The sequence below is a fragment of the Haliotis cracherodii genome, unplaced genomic scaffold, assembly GCF_022045235.1.
Source record: "Haliotis cracherodii isolate W230 unplaced genomic scaffold, xgHalCrac1.p SCAF_1, whole genome shotgun sequence".
Taxonomy (NCBI): domain Eukaryota; kingdom Metazoa; phylum Mollusca; class Gastropoda; order Lepetellida; family Haliotidae; genus Haliotis; species Haliotis cracherodii.
This window is the reverse complement of record NW_027266264.1, coordinates 12049953-12070463: the sequence shown is the minus strand read 5'-3', so window position 1 is coordinate 12070463 and position 20511 is coordinate 12049953. Positions and strand designations below refer to the sequence as shown.

Sequence of the window (20511 nt, the reverse complement as noted above, 5' to 3'; positions counted from 1 at the left end):
ATGTTTATGTACGACAGATATATTTTTCCAGAATTTAATTGCCCATAATTAAGGGTGCATATGACACACGAATGCGTATTATACGCGAAAAAATAGGTCTTGTGTACAGTGATCAATCGGAAAGGTGCCAATTGGGATTGTTCACTAGCCAATATATTAGCAAATATCGCCGTGGGCGCTAATTAGAGTGGGGTGCTTATTACGTCGAATACGGTATATATAATCTATATCTACCGCACTTATATATACTTTGTATTTACCATATTTATATGTACCCATATCTATCCACTTATATATAATCTATATCTACCACACTTATATAATGTATACCTACTTACTTATATATACGCCCATTGCTAAAAGCGGCATAAAACCATACTCACTCACTTATATATACCATCTTTACGTACTGTCCCTGTGTTTTGCCACTACATTTCTGCATCGACCATCATCTTCCTAATCGGGAGTGGCACCACCTGCCATGCCTGTCCATCAAACAAGATCATTTCTTGGGGACTTAATATATTTGAATTTGTAAGTTTAGCTATGTAAAAGATAGATGTTAGTATGTATGAAATGATTAGAAGAAGTAGCGTAAAACTGTTGAAAGTGTCAGTTAATGTTGAGAAACCCATGAGATATAATGTCAGTGATACGGGTGTAATTATATTAACACTCTGTGGTGCTACGTGCATGTGACTTGAAGCATCAACATTGTGGAAGTCACTTAATTGTAAATACGGTCACATTCCATTCTTAAATTTACTGACCAGTAGACCTAAAGTGTTGAATTTTGACACAGATTAAAAGCTTAATTTTCTATCCGTGATCTGCTTAAGGGATATTTTCATTAAACCTAAAATGCTCTTCATCATCATATAACAGGCATTTTGAATTAAATTAACAGTGTTTTTATTACAGTTTCAATACTGAATCAATTTTAAAATAATGAAAAGAACCAGATATTATCGGAACATAATCTCTGACCTGAGAAAATGATTCGTTATATTACCGCTTACTCTTTTCAAATTCAGGAAATTGCTTTTGTCAGAAATCAATATGACTTTAATTGAACCAACACCTAGTAGTTAAGTTATCTTCAAAACATGTCGGTGAGAACTGTAATATGTAACTCCACTGGTGACTCACCCCTAAATTTTTTATGTGAATAGTTTGTATTAGATTTATCATGTAGAATTAAAGCGAAAAAAGTATTTGAAAATGTGAACTAAAATGTTTTTAAATCAGGTTCTTGCTGTGTCATATTATTTCATTCTTTAAGAGTTATCAGTTATCAAAAAGTGTACTAAAAACATAGCCATCGGACATTTGTTTGTCATTAGGACAAAAACTATGTACTTGTAGCAGGGCGTGGAGTCATCCTACAGATGACATCCTTACCTTGTCAGCTTGCTGACGGGGTTAACCTCTTTGGTCATGTGGACAAGGCGTCCGACCTCTGATCAGAAGGTCCGTGGTTCGAATCGCATCACGGGACTCGGAAATTTTATGGCCGCTACATACTCATTATGTAAAGCCCAAATCATTATAGCAAAAGACTTAGTGAGTTGTCACATTTACCCCTGGGTATATCCCAATAATTTCTTTGAAGACCTGAAATAAATCTGTACGATGAAGAATGCTTATCTTTAATGAAATCAAACAAAAGAAACATTGATCTGTTTCTTGTACAAAAAAACAGGTTAGGATATTGTTTTGTTCAGTCATTTAAAAAGTATACATGGAAGAGAACCTAATGGAATTATGAGAGAATGTTTAATTAAAATAAATAAAACACCATTATAAGTAAATAGAAATGAACAAATAATTTTACATATAAAACACTGAAATTTGTATAATATTAGTTTGCAGGTTTGGGTACTTAATTTTAGATGTATGTATAAAAGATAAAATGTATGAATTTCGGCACATTTATTAAAAAGACATTGTCTTAGGTCATCTATAGTGGGCAGGAAAGCAGATAAAATCTCAACATTTCATTAGATAAATATAAAATGTTAATGCAAGAGAATAACCTGTCTTGATTATCCACTGAAACAGATTCTATAATGGCGTAAAGGGCAAAGTAGCTGTGAATTATATGAATGGACCACTGAAAATCAGTGATGACACCTGGTGTTTGTGAAAAGGGTAAGTAATGTTTGACACCAAATTCTGTTTTGAAAGTATCATATAGTCCCTGTTTATTTGCACCATGTGCCTGGTCCTGCTGGCAACATTTGTGTGGATTAGTGACAGAGAAACAGCTGTAGTCGGCCAGTAATTGTTCTTTGGCTTGATTGTTTTTATGGAAATATAGCATGGAGAAGGATTACTGGTGAATTCTTTGAAAAACAGATGATCCCACAGATTGTTTTCAAATCCTGCTATGGTGAGCCTGCTGACTTATTGCTCTCAGAATTATTTTAATCCTTAATAATATTGTATAGTTTATAGTGTCTAATTTAGTGTTGTAAAAACTGATACCGGATCATGTACATATCAGTATAAAGGAAACTAAATTATGTAAATTACTTCAATGACAAATAATATCACTATGTCTAACTTGAAAATATCAAGTTGATTCTAATACCTGAAAAATGAACGTCCTGGTTAATAGAAAAAAAGAGCAACAATAGAATCATTACGTCTATAAGCATACTAATGAGATACTACACGAAGCATTCAGATGGAACACCACTTTCATAAAGCCGCCTGCATCAGACAGGAGATGTCAGGAAAGCTATGGATATGCTATGAAGCGCTGTTAAGAGTCAGTGAGTGTTCTTCTATGTACTTCAATACACTGTGTCAACGCTGACAACAAAAAGCTGTGAAGGGCATCCCACCGCGTGCCTCTATGGCCCTGAGTACAATAGGTGATCTTGTTCAGCATGTAAACATGTGTATGTTGTCAGTGTATATCTCCCTTTTTCACCTGGAGTCTCACCTGTGAAAGACACAGGTGGTGGCAATCTTTTTATGGTGTCTGTAAGAGTGATGTTTTGGTGAAATGACGTGCAACACCTTTAGACTGTACCCAGTACAAGATCGGCATGGCGGTGGTGTTGGGTTTATGCTATTTGATGTGGTAGCCTGTGTTTTTTGCATCAAAGCAGGACAGAGAAGGTGTGTTAACATGGACATGTACCATGATGTATTTGTCATGCCTGATGTTGCTGTAGTAGAATATTTAGTGAGAATGACTGGTCAGTGAAGCTGGTAGGAGACGAAGGGTGAGACTTTCTGCTTCCTAAGGAATCATTAATGAAGGATTAAGTTTAACATTCCTCACATCTTCAATGGAACCACAAGGCTTGTGGTGGTTAAACTAAACTTTTAGATACTGCTGCCATGCAAAGTATTTCAGCAAATCATTCATGTGTAATTTGTATGTGGTATGTACTTTTAACATGTTATTCCTTTTGTGTGTTTTGACTTTAGTAGGACCTGAATGAGTTTGATATATTGGGTTGCAAATGCAGCACAAAGTCCTATCAGCCACGGAGACACATTGCTCTCTTTGTTTGTAAAGGTAACAAAGATAATGAGTGAGTGAGTTTGTTGTTTAACCCCGCACTCAGCAGTATTCCAGCTTTATGACGGCGGTCTGTAAATAATCGAGTCTAGACCAGACAATCCAGTGATTGACATCATGAGCATTGATCCACACAATTGGGATTGATGACATGCATCAACCAGTTTGGCGAGCCTGACCACCTGACCACCTGACCCCGTTAGTCGCCTCTTACGTCAAGCATAATGGTTATGATGCAGATGAAATTTGTAATTCTCAAGCTTTAATGTATATCTTGTCATACCATGATTGTTTAACAGCTCTCATAAAGCTGCACAAATTAAACATGTTATGTGAATGTAGGCAACATATTATATATTTTTGATTCAGATATGTATGTTGTCTACATCATGACTAGGTGAGGTGAAATTGGGTTTAACGTCGCGTCCAAGATTATTGCACTTATATAGCGATGTGCATGGACGTGTGTGTGTGGCTGCTTGTACTAGTCCGGACTGATGCTGATTTATAGTGCTAGCCCACTGAGATACCATGCCGCAGTTTAACATGAATACCCTACTCAGACACAGTATACTGACTCTGAGCCGACCAGTCCTTGTTTTAGCCCCAACAAAAAGTACCATCTTTTAACATCTTTTGGTGTGACGCGGCCAGGTATCGAACCCCGGACCTTCCGCTCTTCGGGCTGACGTTCTACCGCTAGACCACGGAGGCGGTCACATCATGACTAGAGTGGACATGATTAAAGCCTGAGTTTCTCATCACTTTGTCATAGGGAATGGGGTAACCAAGTGGTTCAAGCTTTTGGTCGGTTGGTCAGGCTGGCTACTTGATTGATGCGTGTCATCATATCCGATGCTCATGCTATCAGTCATTAAATTTCTGGACCTGGCTTGATTATTTACAGACTGCTGTCATATAACTGGAATATTTCCTGCGTTAAACAACTAACAACAATAACAGAATACCCAGGTTTCGATTCCCTGCATAGGTACAATGTGTGAAGCTCACTCCTAATTACGCTGCCATGATATTACTAGCATATTTGTTAATAGCAGTGCAACACACCTGTGCGGGTGTGCAGGTGTGCAGGTGTGGATGTATGTGTGGGTGTTGTGGGGTGAGTGTCATGTGTGGAGGTAGGGGTATTTTATGTGGATGTAGAAAAATATGAAAGAAACATATATTTATTCAAAACATTCAGTAATATGTAAATTCAAATTCTTCACCTATTTTCCAAAAACATTCTTTGTATAAAGGGGTATAAAGCAATAGCTGTTGAAGACCCAGAAAGACAAACTACACAGTCCATTGTTGTCTGACTGGCAGGTACCTCCCAGGTACTGAGGCGGAAGAGGAAGCAGATGAGTCTAACAGGACCTGGAAGGGGGGTCAGATTAATGACACCTGAGCACCTACTTTTTGACCTGGGGTCATTCGCAACAAAAAAGAGCCGCTAGTGTGGTCTTGATTTTTTTCTGGTGAATGAAGCAGGACATATGTGGGCCGCAGGCGCGTGGCGAGGTGACAAGGTTAGCGATTGGGCATTACTTTCATTCATAAGGGGTCAGAGGGCAGATGTGCTGACAAGTGGGTTGACAATAGAAAAGCAAGCACCCGTGTTAGGGGTCGCTATTAATTACTTCTTTTGTCACTGGTCAGCTTGGACAGTGGTCAGCTTAGTTGCAGATTTCGGCCATGATGGTTGGACAGAGGCTGTCCGGTGTTAGAGATGGGGGGATTGTGAGGGGCAGCATTGTCTGAGAGGGGTGGCTGTAATTGTCCCAGAATTAAATCGGAGAGATAGGGGCCCAGGAGGGGGGAGAAATCCAACACTATCACGCATAGTATCAGACAGTGATGTTTTAAAGCCGCACACTTCTGGCACGCTTTGTTTGACCCCTGACCCATGACCTGTGTGAATCAAATGACCCATGGCTACTACAACATTTCTGCAATACTGTGGCGTTACTCTAGCATGCCCTGTAGTGAATGATAGCTAGGTTCTTGTTGATACTAAGCTGTGGAAGGCAGGCACGAGCCAAGCTGCCCCTCAACGAAGTACTTTCTCTACTGTTGCCTGTCACTGTTGAACAACATATTGCATCATGTATGTGGAGACAGGCCCATGCAGCCAGCATAGGATTAGGTTGGTATCTAGCATAATCATTTATAGAACATTCAATCATATGATGTACTGTAGCTGCATATAGTAGTTCAAATTGTCTAAACCTTGGTCATTTCATATAAATTTACTTTGTGTTCAACATTAAATTATTAGTTTCATTTTAGCTTTCAAAAAAATCATTAGTTCTTCTGGCATTGACGTTTTATATTTATATTTAGAGGAAATATCTTAGAAAATGTATTTTTGAAAAAACTTGTTTCCTTTTAAGAAACTCCCGAAAAAGACACTTGTTAGAATGTAATATTTGTTGAGATTTAGTCAATAAATTGACTTTTTCCCTAATTTTTGTTAGAATCTAAGAGGGTTTGAAATTGCATGTTTGACTGATTAAGTTAATCTGGCTGAAGATCTCCATGTGATGACCAGGGTTTAAATTACAAGCACAAAGCTCCGAATCCTCACCTGGCATGAAATTAAAGCAATCCCATATCAGAAACTAATTACATAAGTCAGGTAACAGCACTAGACAGGGGTTAATTACCTAACACATGGACACAAAAGCTGGGAAAATGATAAAATTTTATTTGAAATTAACAACCTGTTTCCAAGACTACCAGTGTCCAGTGGTCAGTTAATAGAAACTCTGCTGGTATTAAACCTAATGCAAGGGTCAGTATATGAAAGAGTTGACTATATGATCTGTTTTATGGTGAGTAGGGAGGTGGGAGATGGGATGGAAAAAGGGGTGGAGAAGGATGGATGACTGAGTCCTTTGATCCCTAATGAGGGGGAGGGTCCCCTTTTTAACACCATGTTTTGTGGATATGACCGACAGTTTCACTATAAAGTGAAAATCCTTCCAACACCTAGGTATACAATTACATATAACATAGGTGAAACAGGAGAATGTATTTGGTCTTGGCTTTATTCTGCTATATCCTATTTAGTATTGATATCCAGTAACATTAGACATGTGAAGGTATCCTAATCATGTAGAAGATATTGTGACTTGTTAACACTTACAGTCTTTTATATGACAGTGTCAGGCTGCCTAAGTAATATGAAATAGGCTTCTTCACACTTGTTTAAAGTGATCTTCTGACCTAAACATCAACGCTGTTATTGGACTTGAGGTAAAACAATTTAATCCAATAGAAAAGAAAATTGAAATATTTTGCTTGAAACGTGCATCAATTTGATGAAGATGACATTTTATTCAGGTAACAACTTGAGTGGATCCTTTGTAATGAAACTAATGAGCTGTTAAGTTGGAATCATTTAATACTCCTTGTTAATAAACTAGAACTTTACTCAGATTCATGCTTTCATTGTTCTCTCCTGACTATACAGGGTATTATTCCCTAGAGGTGTAAACACTGTGATGTTGTACTCTGTGGAGGTTGTATAATAACAGGTACAAACACTGTTGGAAAATTACATTGTACAAGTTCATTTGAAAGTGAAAGCGTATCCTTGTGACATTTTATCTGCTTCATTTCAGATGACGAAATTACTCTTTTACAACATGTGGGTTAGATTTGACTAATGTTACTTCATTTGGTGAAGGTATCGTTTTGAATGCCTGGAGCAGATCATTTGCCCTTCTTTATTACTGACTTGACTTCAAAATAAAACTTAATGGAAGTGTATTAATGATTAATGTTGTGTCATTTTATGGTTATTTTTTGTAAGTAATGAAAATAAGTGACAAGCAAGAAAAGTAACTGTAGGAGAACATAGAGAAGTGTGTTTGTATAATTTGCAATTAATTTATGAAAGAAAAATGGAATAATATGAACTAATGTTTTATGATATGGGATTTCAAACTGAAGATGAAACCAACAAGAACCTGTTTGACATGTCATATACATAATGTCTCGACATAATCAGGCTTTTTTTATATAAATTTTGTTGGATTCCAGGTCAGTATAGTAATATCCCATGTTAAGTGTAAATGTAGACCAAAACAGGCATTGGGTGGGGACATTGTTATTGCTGAACAGATTTATAATAAGAAGTAAATATAAGGTGGACAATTTTGAGTGAAAGTCAAATCTAAAGGAAAACCCAAAGTAAATAAAAGTCACTAAAGAAATCAAGATCATAAGGATACTGTTTCTCAATGAAACCTCTTTAATATGGATTAACAAAACTTCTAGCAGGTATGGATAGGGGTTGGATATAGGTATACTTTTAATTATACACTTACAACACATTTGTTTTCTTTTTTCATCCTATCCTAAAAATATTGGGTAGGTTCCTAGCTTGTACTTGGTACTACTTACAAAGTGTAGTATATTTTAACATAGCAATTATATGTATATGCCAAAGCATGACTGTGATGTCTCTTCGTTATGAAGTGGACAACCAATTTGACAAACATTAGTAACGCATGTGTGCAGAGTGTTGACATGAATATTCATGAGATAATTGTATTATGGTCAGTGACTGGTCAGACATAAGTAGAGTACGAGGGTCCACCTTTGGATGTTCCCTAAATCAGCTGGACACACAAAACAAGTCACAACCTGCTGAGGTCTTAGCCACACCTTCAGGAGTAGTACATATGCGATTAGGAGCAAAACTTACTTTTACAAGAAATGGGTTCCAACTTAAATTTGAATTTCTGAAAGGCCATATCTTCATATGGGATTTAGAAGTTGTTGTATCAGTGTTGACAAATAGGTGATAAAGGTACACACCCACATCTTTGCCAAAAGTTGAAATCCTACTCTGCCTTCATGTAAAGTTGTTGACCATTTGTAATTGTAGTTGCTGTTGTAGCTCTTGTGATTTATTTAATAGATTTGTTAAACAGATAAAGCCAAATTAAGTCGCCTATTCCAACAAGGATTTCACAGATTACCAGTATCCAAAAGACATAGAAATGTTAATAAAACTATCTTTTTTTATTCATGGTTTACTACTTCCAAGGCAGAAACTTTAGGCACAACATGGCTGGCCCAAATTTAGTCTGTAATCTAATCTGCTAGTTTGCTAGGGTTGTTCTGACCCCTCTCTAACATGCCCGTAATTATGTTTGGGAAATTAATCCAACAGATCTGGAAGCAATTTTACATTATAAACATATTGGTAAACAATTAAATCCGAGATTAATTTGAGTTTATGTTAAGTATGACGTATAGAGCTGACAACAAAGCAAGGTCATGGTTTAATGAAGTCACCATCTGGCTCCGGATAAAAGATTCACATAGTGATGACATAACCCTGTAACCCAGCCCTGACTGCATCTATTGATCATGCAGGCTTCTTCCTATACAGTATAATCACTGTTTCAGGACATATACTTGGTAAGGGCAGTTGGTGAAACTTACATGGCCCTTATGAGGTATACTGTACATTGGAGATAGTATCCTTGGAGGGGAGAGTTTGTAAGCTACCATTTTGACATTCGAATTACTACTGTCAGACTATCAAAGAGTCAAGTCATGCATTTAATTGCTCTGTATGATTTATGGTTTCCAATTGCTGGAATAGTAATAGCAAAATTTGTGGAAATGTCAAGATGTGATTACAAGAGAACATTAGGATTTCCGGAGTGTCTTTTATGGTATTTGCTAAAACTTGAGGTTGATCATCGTTTGTCCCTATGTGAGGTTGAGCATCGTTTGTCCCCTTGTGAGGTTGATAATCGTTTGTCCCCTTGTGAGGTTGATAATCGTTTGTCCCTGTGTGAGGTTGATAATCGTTTGTCCCTATGTGAGGTTGATCATCATTTGTCCCCTTGTGAGGTTGATCATCGCTTGTCCCCTTGTGTGGTTGATCATCATTTGTCCCCTTGTGAGGTTGATAATCGTTTGTCCCCTTGTGAGGTTGATAATCGTTTGTCCCTATGTGAGGTTGATCATCGTTTGTCCCCTTGTGCGGTTGATAATCGTTTGTCCCTATGTGAGGTTGGTATCTTATGTCCCCTTGTGAGGTTGATAATCGTTTGTCCCCTTGTGAGGTTGATAATCGTTTGTCCCTATGTGAGGTTGATATCTTATGTCCCCTTGTGAGGTTGAAAATCGTTTGTCCCATTGTGAGGTTGATAATCGTGTGTCCCCATGTGAGGTTGATCATCGTTTGTCCCCTTGTGAGGTTGATCATCGTTTGTCCCCTTGTGAGGTTGATAATCGTTTGTCCCCTTGTGAGGTTGATATCTTATGTCCCCTTGTGAGGTTGATAATCGTTTGTCCCTTTGTGAGGTTGATAATCGTTTGTCCCTATGTGTTGTTGATAATCGTTTGTCCCCTTGTGAGGTTGATAATTGTTTGTCCCCTTGTGAGGTTGATAATTGTTTGTCCCCTTGTGAGGTTGATAATCGTTTGTCCCCTTGTGAGGTTGATAATCGTTTGTCCCTTTGTGAGGTTGATAATCGTTTGTCCCTATGTGTTGTTGATAATCGTTTGTCCCCTTGTGAGGTTGATCATCGTTTGTCCCCTTGTGAGGTTGATCATCGTTTGTCCCCTTGTGAGGTTGATAATCGTTTGTCCCCTTGTGAGGTTGAAAATCGGTTGTCAATACTACAAATCTGAAGACAAAAAAACATTTCTGGCATATGATGTTATTATCTGTTATTAAAGTTAATACCCCAAAACTGACCTGATATTTTAAAAGAAGGAGTGTATTCTATTGACTTCCTTCAATAAATGATTGTAGCTGCAGGTTCATCAGCCTTGCTGTTAACCATAGCTAAGCTAGAACCTATGTAAGGAACCCCGGCATCCACTCTCTGCTTAGATCCACATGTTTATCAGTTGTGTCTTTGATGGGGCAGCAAATACATGTTGAGTGAGGAATGTATTTGGCCAGTTTCACTTTTCAGGCCCTGGCTAGATGTTATCTCCTGAATTACATCACCCCCTAACCCGTATCAGTCCCCCAGGGCTTCCACTAGCTGGAGCTCCCCAGGGGCTGCTGGGATGTCATGTTTATGTACTCTATCATACCCCAGGACTATATCAAAGAACAGAGACCAGGAGAGAAAGTGAAAACAGATTTCTGCCTTGTCAGACAAAGAAACTGACTTAGATAAAGTGATTGGATTATCAAAGTGTCAATTAAGACATGTTGTTGTGTTTAGAAATGGAATTGATGGGTAATCAATATATTTAGGAAATGTTTTGCTTTGCTTATTTTGGTCAGCTGCATCAAAGTTGATGCCACATAACTGATTCTATCATATGCTTACATCCCATTTCTACCCATGATTATCTGAATTAGGATAGGTCTTCAGCAACCCATGCTTGCTGTATAAGGTGACTATGCTTGTCTTTGGAGGTGACTAACAGGATCGAGTGGACTTGTGTAACCTTGTATTTAGGTCCATAAAACCTTGTATTAGGTGGGCAGGCTTGCTGACTTGGTTGATGCATTTCAATGTATCCCAATTGCATGGATCGATGCTCATAATGTCAATCACTGGATTATCTGGTCCAGATTCGATTATTTACAGACCCTGTCATATAGCTGGAATATTGCTGAGTGTGGCATTAAACAACAAACAAACAAAAAACTTCCCATTTAAAGAAGATATTAGTCACAGTTTTCATTTTGTTTTAATAAATGTCAGATATGTCATATCAAAGAATCATGGAATGTTCCTCATGTTTTCATCAACAGATTTGTCCCACTGAACAGCCTAGAGAATGAGAATTAGGTGGTGAGGTAGCCTAGTGGTTAACGTTTTCTCCTGTCTCGCTAAAGTCGTCCTGGTTTTAATTGTCCACATGGGTACAATGTGTTAAGCCCATTTCTGGTGTCCTCGCCAAGATACTGCTGGAATATTGCTAAAAGCGGCGTAAAACCATACTCACTCACTATTCAGTATAGAGAAATGTCACTCAGGTGGAATTCACTCACTCATACTCTCTCACTCATTCAAATGGTAATGCATCCCCATAGATAGTACACCTCACAGGAAACTACTGATGTGTGGCCGCCTGCTAGTTTCTCATTGAAACCAATAAAAGGATACTTTAATATCTAACAACAAAATTTTGTGATATATAATTTGAAGTAATGTTAATCTTAACATTATCCTAAAAGCATAATACTGTAGATTAAAAGAAAATGTGCCATAGGAAGACAGTATTACCTGAAATATAGCGACAATACGCTTCTTGTTCATAAAAAAATCTGTTCTTAAAACAGATTTGAGTGTACGATTCTGACTATACCATGAGCATGTGTTTAGGAATCACTATCAAATAGTGATGGTACCAGGTGTGTACAATGTTTGTAAACAGTATATTTCATATATATATATATATAAGCAACTATCCATAACAGAAAAGTTAATTGGCCTCGGATTGGCGGTCAGATCACACACAGCATTTCTTGCTAATTAACTTGTGTTTACATGTGTAAAGTCAGTCAATCTGTCACCAGGTGGCGGATGGAGGATAAGATTTTGAGACCTCCTTGCACAATGGGATAATTGTTTTGAGCGTATATTATGATTTTAACTCAGAAACATCTTGCTTCATACCTTTGTTCACTTGGATTCCTGTGGTCTTTTCTCTTTGAAACTGATTTTAAACTGACTCTCATGATACGCTCAACCTGTCAAATTTCAGTCAATATTGATTTGTTAAATTTGGTGAAGTATTGACTGATCTTGGTACTGTAACCTTAATGTATATATCTGTCATGTTTTCTTCATAAGTTAGTAGAAAGCCTTCGAAGGAATAGTATTAAATAATAGAAGATGCTTAGAATTGCTTTTAGACAAAGTTCAATCACCATCTTCGCTAATTTACGGTCCAGTGTATTTCTTTGGAACCTAAGTCCAGGATAGTTGAAGATGAATACTTTATGGCATTGTTTGTTTGTGGGAATCAATAGAAAATATCTATTCTTTTATGTGGGAGGTGGTTTTTGTTTTTTGTGTTGTAGATGTCTCATTGGTAAATAGTAAATGTAAATCCTCAGGGGAGAAATACAATTCAAGTCAGAACAATTTACTTCTGTCTTTCACACTGTCATTGTTTATGAATCTGGTGATATGAATAAATTATCACTGGAATTGTCATGTCTGACTGTCATGGCAATGGTTGCTTTATTTCTTTACATGTTCATCACCCTGAGAAGTTGTAGAGAAAACTTTAACTTCTGCCGATATTCTCCGATAAATTTTTAAATATTTCCTTACTTAGAAAACAATGACATGGTTTAACTATCTGTGGAGAAAATGTTCAATGTTCTGCATTCTCAGTGTGGGTGGGATGGTAGGTGCTTCTCAATCCCTGACAAGGAAATATTGTAGAGGAGAGACTTGTGTATTTTCTTCCACTAAGGTGAGATTTTATAGATCCGTCTCAAAAGCGGCCTCATGAATTCTTTTACATCACAAAAGCAGTACTTATGTATCTGTATCTATATCTATATTTGTAATATAGCTTTTATGAGTAAATTATCGTGAACAGCCTGACTGTCGCTGCTGTATGCTGCTACTTGATGATCAGATGTGGACAGTATGTATTTATCTCCTGTCAATGTATGACATACTTACCTGATTTTCACATGAGTAGGTTAAGCATATTAAGACATTAAATTTGATTTCCAGTCCTGTTTTCACGGTTCCTAAAATAAAAGTGAGTAATATTTGGTCTTCAGTTCAATTTTCCCAGAAGCCAGAGGTCTAATGATATTGTAGCAATCAAATTAGAACCCTTCCCTTGTGAGTGTAATTATTTGAGACTGTCCCACTTGAGAGACATTTTTGTCCAGCTGAGGGTGATAAACAGCACAGCCGGGGAGGAAAACGGCACAGCAGTACACATCAGAGATAGATAAATCTGTCCATATCCCAAGACAAGTTTGCTGTAGTAGTCCAAGCAATATGCTTTGGACTCCCCCCACCAAACAAAAGCATCTTAATGTAAAGAGTTTTCATCCCATTAGTAAAGAGAAGTGCTTCTCACTGTTATGAACAAGGCAGTTCATCGCTGGAGATGGTATGTACGGTTCCTAACACTGTCACAAAATGTGCAAATATTATTTACTAATAGCGACCATGCCATGTTTTAATTTGATTAATTTCCCTGAGCGGTGTCTCAGACGGTCTTTTTCTTTTATGTTTATTTGAGAATTAAGAGCTGTCATATGGGACATTGAAAATTTATATGTAAAATGAGAAATGAGATAATAATGGATTTTCCTTGATAGTGAGTTCGAGTGTGCAACACTTTGTGAAGCAGTTAAAACATGCATATTTAATTAATGACACAAACATTTTAAGGAATTATATTTTGTCATCCAAAACTAACCTCCACAGGAGATAGCACTTGGGTGACATCAAGCAAGATCTTGAAGGAAATATCACTACAAGGACACCCATGAAGATCCGGGGTAGAATAGGTCTTCAGCAACCCATGCTTGCCGTAAGGCGACTAACGGGATCGGGTGGTCAGGCTCGCTGACTTGGTTGATGCATGTCATCATATTCTAATTGCATGCTCATGATATCAATCATGATATCAATTGCAGCACAATACTTTGCAGACTACATGTATTGTGATATCATCAGTTACCATGACATCACAATCAAATGACATCACTAATCTCTCTGCCACTGAAGATGGTTAGCTGTACTTTTTACTATCAAGATACTGGTTATTACTACCTGAATGTCTTCTGAAAACAAATATATCAAGACTTGCCAATAAGGTATAAAACTCGTCAGCAAGCCAGAGGGTTTTGAACTTTTTTTTGACTCGTTTTGATATATATCTCAAAACACACTTGGGGGAGAGTCTCTATATACCAGTACATAGGAAAACATACTTGATATGTTTTGAAGAGAATTTCTTTAGTCTTGGTAAATGTTTGTGTCATCAGTACCTGACTATCCTTCATTTCTGTGAACACAGAGAAATTCAGAATTCCCATTTTTCGGTTAGTAAAATTTGCATGACAACTACTATGGCTTGTAAAGTGAATTGTCATGGTTATTATCCATTCTTATTTCACATTATTTACTTCTCTACTTTGCATAAAGACTCCCAGCAATGTTGTTTTCATTTAACCCACTCTTCCTCTGTGTGAACACATTTAGCCATGTGAGCTACAGATCGGAGGGCTCTGATTAGGTTAAATATTAATTTAGTTGTGATGCATTTAGTTAATTTTATTCTAAAATATAACCAACTTATGTAGTCTGATCTGCTGATCATTTGTAAATGCACATCCAATTTTGAAATATTGAAATACACATTTATTTGCAACAAACATTAATTTTTATTAATTCAGTGAAAAAAGCACTGCATGATTCATTTATAATTAGGTAAAATATTGCACAGAAGTTGATTGCTGTGAAACCCAATAAGGAGTATGTTCGATATTTATCAGATACTTCACTAATTTGTGCTAATGTTGGTAACCTGTAGTAAACATACACATTTGTTACATTCACGGCTGCTATTTGTGGTTGGTGCAGTTTAAGATATTTAATTAAAGTTATATACTCAATTAGAAGTTTAGGAAAACTAACATGTCTGCTACAGTGAGCCCACCACCATCAATTAAAAGCACAATAGCCTGCATAAAACAAGACAGAATCTCAGTTTTCTTGTTTCCAATAAACTTCAATGGTTTAACATTACAAGGGGTTTGGTGGGCTATTGACAATTTGCTAGGATGTGGGTCCTTTTGGAACCAGTGTTTATCAAATCTGTCATCTAAAACTATTTTAGGAAAATTAATGTCAAAGTCCTCAATCTTTCTTGGCTATTTGGATTTAGCCAATGATGGTACTTAATAATGCATGATGAATATCATTATTGCTCTGTTGAATTTAAGATGAAAGCGTTCTTGACTAAATACACATTTTCCGTTTGAGAGAGTTCATAGCGTCAAAACGGCTGTAAAACTCTCACATTTAAATTTGCTGAAGGTGAAAAGTTTGCAGTGTGAGGATGATGCATCAGTTTTAATTGCTGTAAAATTTCAGAGGCAACAAAGCCTTTTGAACAAAGCAGGGCTTGAAATGAGATAATGAATGGTCAAGCGCACGGACATCTGACAGTTAGATTCATCTGTTAGAGGATGACCACTGCCCATCCCTTAGAAATGAAAATTAATGAATTCTATTTATAGAAAATGCCTTTTGTCAATCATGGCAGAGGTTTTTGTAAATCGAACATTTTGCGTGTGGCTGAATGACCATTGGTCAGTATTGTCCGGAGAGATGGTCATCTGCCCACTGACCTCTGACATAAAGAAGCGCGCCGCAAAAATAGGATCCCCTCGGCAATTTTCTGGTATTGTGCCTTCTGGACGGTCCGGGGGCAGACGGCAAAGATACCAGACGTGCATCTCACTGTCTTTTATTGTCACCCCTTGTCCTATTGTACTGAAAATACTCAAATTCAATCCATTCAGCCTCAACCCTTTTAAAATAAAATTAATTCAAAATGGCGTGAAAGCAGAAGTACGGAGTGTTAATGTTTTTGGTGTTTTGGCATGAGTTGGATCGAGCTGATAGATTATAGCATCATCTTAATAGAAAGGTGACCTCTCCGACCAGTGTCAATAAATCTACACACCTCCATTCTTCTGATTGTCATCCACACAAGAGGATGGTTTTGATGGTTTAAATACCGCCTTAAAGCTGCTAATTTCCTTTGTATTTTGGGGCATTGTTTTATTCTAAGCCCAGCTGCCCAGTGGTCTTGCTTCGGCCACAACTGACCACCACAAAAGCAATTTGATTGGTCAGCTGCCCAACCCTTGTTTTCTTGTTTTGGTCATCTTGTTAAGAGCTTCGCGACATAGAACTAAAATCTACTTGGAGGAGTTTGTTTTAGCAAGGAACAAAATATCATTGATTAAAAATTGATTGGCAGTCTAAAATCAATCATTGCTGGTGTTGCAGAAACCATGGTTACCAAACGAGTGGTCAAGTGGTCACTCATTGTCCGGAGAGTATTTTGAGTCCTTAGAGATTTTTGGGCAGATGAGTCCATTTTTAGCCATTGTCATTCCACGTATCCGTTGACCATTGTCCACTACACTGTCCACTAACTTACAAGGACAGGTGCCTCGTGGCCAGAGTGTGCCCACCAAATCAATTGATCCTCATGTTTTATTGATGAACGTCCAGCTACCTCCCAGTTTACTTGGATCTCTCCCTTCAAGGTAGCTTTTTGGCTCGGGCATTTGCATGAGGAATTGTCTGTTGCACTCTTGGTATGTATTGTTTCTGGTGTTTTGAGTTTACCTTTTTAATGTATTTTTTTTTAGAATTTGTTTAAAAAAGAATATTTACCAATTTTGTATTAATTTTGTTTTGCTTGACTTTCACTTTCACATTATATACAATTCCATCTATTTGTGTTGCATGCTTTTGACGTTTTTTGTTTTTAATTATTCAAATATTATTTAAAATATGTATTCTTTTATTAGTTGAGTTGATTTAAATTTATTTTGTGATCTTTGTGAATAGTTATGTGTTTTATCAGTAGTCTGTATAAATTAGTGATGGCAACATTTTCTATAATAATGAATAGTTAGCTGTGTCTGTTCAGCAGCATGAAGAAATTATTTTGCCACTTTGGTTATTCTTTATAATAACACATTAATTATTGATGAAAAAAAATTCAATTTGATCATTCCTATCTTTATAATATTACCTTATTTGGCTGTGTACTTTAAAACATAGACAGCTCCAGAAAACATATCAAACTTCATAGTTTGTATCATACATCACTTATCTGTTCACTGAAACCACAGCAGATGATTCCAATGTCAGAGAATGGGAATGTAGATAAATAACCGTAGTAAGCTCCTACAAGACAAGTTGCCTCCTACATATTTCATGACAAATGTCACTATTCTAAGACTGAAGTGTCTGTATATGTTTTGATTTCCTCCTTATCTGATCCTTGTAATGACTTCCCTGGGAATATATTCTGCAAAATAGAAGATAAGGGTGCTCAGGCTTGAAATACTCCGATCACGTTAACACTTTACACACATTTCCACAATATTGTCAGAGTGAATAATTTATGTCCACTAACATAAAACTGCTAGGGATATGTTAATGGTCTTATGCTAGGCATCCCTTACCTGTACGCTTGTGACTAATGACTGTAATACAGTGGAGACAGTAATATCACTTTCTTCTTGAGCCAGCTCACTGAACCAGAGAGTTTAATCTTCTGTTATTATTATTAGTTGTCTTGTTGCAAGATGGGGTATTCTGCTGCACAAGGTTTGATGTCCCCTGGTTACACCCAGGGTATACATGTACCTGTTTTATGTCAGAATGTTTTGTAGCACACAGATTGATTCTGGTATCCTTCTTTGTCAAATGGGGTGAATTTGAATATATAATGTTTGTTTTCTATTAAAAAATTGATTTTCTTGTAAATAATACATAGAATTGATTTTTTAGAAGTGATTTTTTTGTAAATGACATTAAACATCCAAATCACCTTTGAAAATATGATCTTCTATTAATGTGTTAAAATGAAGAACTCATTTAATGCAGGATGGTTAAAAGAAAGGAGACATTTATTAGATTCCACTGTTTTGGAATGGGGAAGAAGTCCAGTTTGTCACTTTAAATAATTTAGAGTCAACTGAGAAATTCTACCAGTTTTTCAAAGAATAAAAACAGTTAACTAGTTTTCACTCAAGTCTTGGGTATCGCAGCTAATGCATCTAATTAGCCTTAATCCTTTTTTGCCAATATTTGTCGTCAATTTATTCTGCGGTTATGCTTTTCATCTTTCAACAAGGTTTTTGTGTGCTTGAGAGCATATTTTTGCCAATTCATTCATTTCTGCAGCATTGTCTGTGTTGTTAGCAAGCCGACAGCAATCCTTCACAAGTTTTTGTTCTGTGAACTGACGCTGAGAAATCGAAGTCACAACAGCTTTCTTGCCTTTTTACAAAGGAGCTGTCATGGAGCATGACTTGGACATTTCAATTGAGTCACAGCAGGCCGACACTTGTCAGGCAAAGCTGGTAGTGTGTAATAGGGGAGATGTTAACTAAACTCTCTTCTGGTCAGTGGGGAAAAAAGGATCTCATATAAAAATGTTTATAAATGCAATTCCCTCTGGAAAGGAAAAGAAAATGAAGGTCCTTTGAGCATGGCTTTACCTTTCCATCATGCAATGTTTGTAGAAGGACCCAGCGCAACAGTATAATTACCCTCTTTGATGGTCATGTTTGCTAAGGTAGATTGTGTTGGGTTATAAAGAAGTCAGACAGGTGTTGATGGTCAGAGGTTCAGAATCTTACATAACATGGCCACAAGTTCAGACCCGTAAAATAGTCATTTTCACTCCTTGCTCGTTAGTAGTGTTGACTAATATTTCAAACAAATTAAAAATGGTAACATTGTTTTAAGGGATGAATTTTGTTTGTTTCTCTCCATAGGCTTATGTGTCAACTGCGATGCCTATAAAGTGAAATACGTGAATTATAGTTGTCCTTTCATGGCATTGTGACATATTTATTTATTCCCTGTGTAGTGGATTGACTGTTTTTCATTTTGTCTGAACATTAAAGGATTTCTGGCCATTTGTGCTGCTATCTTTGACATTGTTGTCATAATTAAGTGTTTTAGAAAGTCGCTTGTGGGCAACTCACTTGTATTACTTAAAGATTAACATGACTATCACTAAAGAAACCTTGTAATTGAATGTTATATTAGAAATTTCCTGGTGAATGTTCAACAGTTGTAATTTGATTTTCTGTTAAATTGTTTTGATTAGAAAACCAATTTCAATTGTTGTCAGTTGCAAATAGGAGACAGAAAAATAATGCATATAGATTAAATCGCTTGCTTTCGTGAGTCCAGTTATTGAATTTCAATAACTAAAATGGAAAAAGCCTGAGCAGCAGTTAATTTGACACAAGTTTATTAGATAAGGGAAGTTATGTTACAATATAGATAGCATTTATTTCTGTTTCCTGTCATAAGGTTGGTAGACCTAGAACAAGTGGCACCAGTTCCCAGCAATACGCATGGCCAAGTCAGCCAGGCTGCAAAACTTAATTTGGAAAATTTCTGTATACTTGCTAAAATTCCCTCTTGTGAATTTGTTCAAGACAAATAGTTTCTTTTCTTCATATAAACGTGTAAGAGACACTTTTGCTGATATTTTCATGTATCAATAAGTGTAGGAGGCTCTTTTGGCATGCCAATGTTCCTTTTTTGCAAGCAATTAAAAATCATTATGCCTCTTGCCAGGGTTGTAGTTTGTCCATAAAGGTATGATTTGGAAACATATATATTGAGTTTATAAGTTAGAAACTCAACCAAAGGTCCCTGGCATGAGAATCAAAACTCAGATGGTGTATTTCTTTCATATGGCCACTAAGCAGAGTTTAGATGACCATGATGAAGAGCAAGGTTTAAACTTGTCTTTCTGTAATGGGACACAGTCTTAAGTTTGGATATGTATGCCCATGGGATCATATGGTCATGTTCATTTTCAAAGACTTGTGTGTCATGTTTTCTTGTCGTTAATTGCAAGTAAACTTAAGAAGGCTGTAGATAAAGTCATCAGATGGATATCCTGGGAATGATGACCTGTTCATCTGAAACACACGATAGCACTGACTGTTACGGTGATCACTGCGGTAGCATTACCTCAATCATGGCTGCATCAAATCAATGCATTTTTATTTCTGAGGATGAACTAGCACTTGCTTACAATCCAAACTATTTTATTTCTTGATTTCATGTCTTGTTTAGCAGATCCCATTTCCATCTGGTCACTGGGTGTCGCTGTCATCATTATTTTCAATGCAGACGATGACCGGTATTGGAGATGTATGACATTTTGTCTACTATTCCTGGCTGGAGATCTCACCCCTAACAATG

The 20511-nt window shown here is 36.9% G+C and overlaps 1 protein-coding gene across 1 annotated transcript in view; it reads left to right on the top strand.

Moving 5' to 3' along the window:
* Positions 1 to 5620: 5620 nt before the first annotated feature.
* Positions 5621 to 20511, top strand: part of LOC139472709 (uncharacterized) — a 72366-nt gene continuing 57475 nt past the window's right edge. The window contains exon 1 of the mRNA XM_071255176.1: positions 5621 to 5687. Coding sequence (XP_071111277.1) covers positions 5647 to 5687 — 41 coding nt within the window. The 5' untranslated portion in view covers positions 5621 to 5646. The remainder of the gene's footprint in view (positions 5688 to 20511) is intronic.